The 2900-nt window shown below is 45.8% G+C and overlaps 1 protein-coding gene across 1 annotated transcript; it reads left to right on the top strand.

Moving 5' to 3' along the window:
- Positions 1-1683: 1683 nt before the first annotated feature.
- tmem74 (transmembrane protein 74) lies at positions 1684-2619 on the top strand (the record flags this gene model as incomplete). The annotated part of the gene is made up of 1 exon (XM_080427158.1): positions 1684-2619. One exon carries the CDS (start codon positions 1684-1686, stop codon positions 2617-2619), a length of 936 nt encoding a protein of 311 aa, XP_080283284.1.
- Between the last annotated feature and the right edge of the window lie 281 nt (positions 2620-2900).

The following is a 2900-nucleotide window of genomic DNA, read 5'->3' as shown; positions in this document are numbered from 1 at the left end:
TTGTTTTTTTGTTGCTGTGTATTGATGGTCTTGCAGGGAACTACTGAGACAATGACTCTGATCGGAAATCATAAATAAATGAGATGACGTTTTCCAAGAAATTAGAGGAGGTCACACATCAGATGAGCCCCTACAATCTCTAGATTAAACATGGATTAAAGGATGGCTTTGACATTATGACCAGTAGTACTTATCTTCTGTATCTGCTGGCAACTGGTGAACAGATGGTGGATGATACATGCAGTATCAATGTTTACTAGCCTACTTCCTCTATCCGGGATGATATGATGGAGGAAGCAAAACATTGTCTGGCCATGCCTTTGGCCTGCGGAGACAATAAGTAATTTTTTTGGGTGAACTACTCCTTTAACATTTCAGTTTAATTCACAATATAGGCAGAGTCAAGACTGGATGTGTTCAGTGAAAATATGAACTTCAAGTCCCAGAGTTCCGTTGAGATTTTTCAAATCCCCCTTGACTCTGTGAGCGGTTGTGATCTCAATCGTTCCACGAATACCGGGAGCTCTCTTTTCAGCACCACAGACAGAGAGGCTGGCTGTAAGCCGTGCGTGGGAGGGACCAACGGAGAGACTCTCTGCCACAGCATCGAGCGAGGAGGAGGGTGAATATTCATTCACCTACTCGGAAAACGCGTTTTTATCAGCCGATCGCTTGTTTATAGAATCTGTCTATGAAGAATACCAGAGGAGAGGAATGTTGAAGAACTGTAGCGAAGTAAGGATGTATTTGTTTCTGCTGAGCTTTACTGGTAGGCTATAGGCTAGTGAATAAAAAACGGTTGTGGGCGATCCACCCTTATTGCATTGAAAAGCATCTTACCTACTGTAGCCTACTGCTCCATTCATGTAGGCTAAAGCACGTTGCTACAGACTGGCGAAGATGTGTTTGTAGCTGGTAATTTCATTCTAGATTCACAATAGTTCTCTTGCTGTGTGATTGATTGTAACCTACACATTTATGTAGAAGCCAATATTTCATGTTGTTACTAGGATATTGATGGTCCAAGTCTCCAAGATACCTTATAATCCAAAGGTTCAGCCGTTCATCTGTTCCGCTTCCGATAGGATGTCAGTTAGTGTAATCTATGTTTACAAGGATTGCTTTCCTAATTGGATGGATGTCAAAGCTATTCAGAATTACCTTAAGCGCATTTCATGAACGGACCAGGGATTTCACACAGGCTAAACAAGCGGACAAACTTTTAAGTAGGCTATAGTCGATAACATAAAACCATAGTGCACTTTGATCACTTTTATATGCATATATAGCCTACACATTACGCTCACGTTTGCGCATTCATTGTTCGCCTTTGAAATCTTAATTACGATGCGTCCTGTGATTGATTGATTGATTGATTGATTGATTGATTGATTGATTGATTGAATACTTTATTTAGCAGTTTGCAAAAAAAGGCACAGAAAGTACAGTTCTATACAAGGTCTGCTAAAAGGATTAAACCCAAGAAAGCACTATGGCTTGTTGTTTCCATTGGGGTCCTGTGTGATCAATTCATCGAAACATTTAATGACAGACAAACAGAGGCAATCTTAATTACGATGCGTTCTGTGTCACTCAGAACTTATGTCTGTCCTCTTATCAGGAATGCTGTGGATTGGAAACGCCGCGGAGACATAATTAGCGTGAAACCAACGCAACGGGGGAATGGCTTCTCAAGAGCTGCTTTCCATAGATAAGGAAGACGGACAACCACCCGACGATGCTCCGCATGTCGGCAGCGTTTCCAGCCCAACACTACACGGTGGCAGGTCGAGCCGCTCAACAGGAGACAGTGTCTCCAGAGGACACGGAGGATGCATCCCGGCGGGGGCGCAGCGGGAACGCTGCCGGGGACGCTGTAATTCAGCACCAAGGACAGCGCCCGGCGCGGGCGCTGTCCTTGGTGCTGAATTACAGCGTCCCGGGCAATTACTAGGTCACCTCGGGGAAGAGAAAGCGCAAATCTGCTGCGACGAGGAATTGGAGACCTCGTTCACTTACATCGATGAGAACGTTAACCTGCGACTAGCCAGCAGTCCGGCGGGGACAGGTTGCAACGGTCTCCACAACAAAGCCACCAAGTGCAATGGCGACAGCAGCTGCCTCGTCGAGGCGTTACAGGCGGACCTATCGCTCATGATGTCCGAGGACGATCTCCTCTCGTCTTCGGCAGGGGACGGTTCTGGCTCTTCTTCTGTAGACTATGGGTTCATCAGTGCCGTCACGTTCCTGGTGACTGGGATCTCCTTGGTGGTGATATCCTACGCGGTGCCCCGTGACGTGGCGGTGGTGGATCGCGAGAGTGACGTGTCGGCCAGGGAGATGGAGCGTCTGGAGATGGAGAGCGCCCGGGTGGGGGCTCACCTGGACAGGTGCGTGATAGCGGGCCTGTGTCTGCTCACGCTGGGCGGCGTGGTGCTCTCCACGCTGCTGATGGTCTCCATGTGGAAGGGGGAGTTGTACAGGAGAAAGCTGTTGGCTTATTCCAAACGCTCGACCAAACTGTATGGCTCTATGAACCTAAAGCCAAGACCCTGCAGTCCCACTCAGTCTTTGGCACATGTGCCACTGGAAGACGAAATAGAAGAGACTTTGACCTAGAAATTGAATGAATGAATGAATGAAACTTTTTTTCATGTGTTATTATGGCATAAAACCTAGCCAATATTTGATATATAGATGGTACGGTATAATGCATTTGCCAACATCATAATACAGTTTAAATGCCAAGTGCAATTCAATACACACCCATACAAGTGGTATGGTTTTTGTGGATGAGTAAAACATGCTGTATATCATTACTAACAGAATGGATAACAATATACTCTGATGTCAACGAGTGAGAAAAAAAAACAAAAGATATCAAATTGTTCCCATAAGCA

Source organism: Gymnoscopelus braueri, assembly GCF_963280865.1.
Source record: "Gymnoscopelus braueri genome assembly, chromosome: 4".
Lineage (NCBI taxonomy): Eukaryota > Metazoa > Chordata > Actinopteri > Myctophiformes > Myctophidae > Gymnoscopelus > Gymnoscopelus braueri.
The sequence above is the reverse complement of the archived record's forward strand: the minus strand, read 5'-3'. Positions and strand labels throughout refer to the sequence as shown.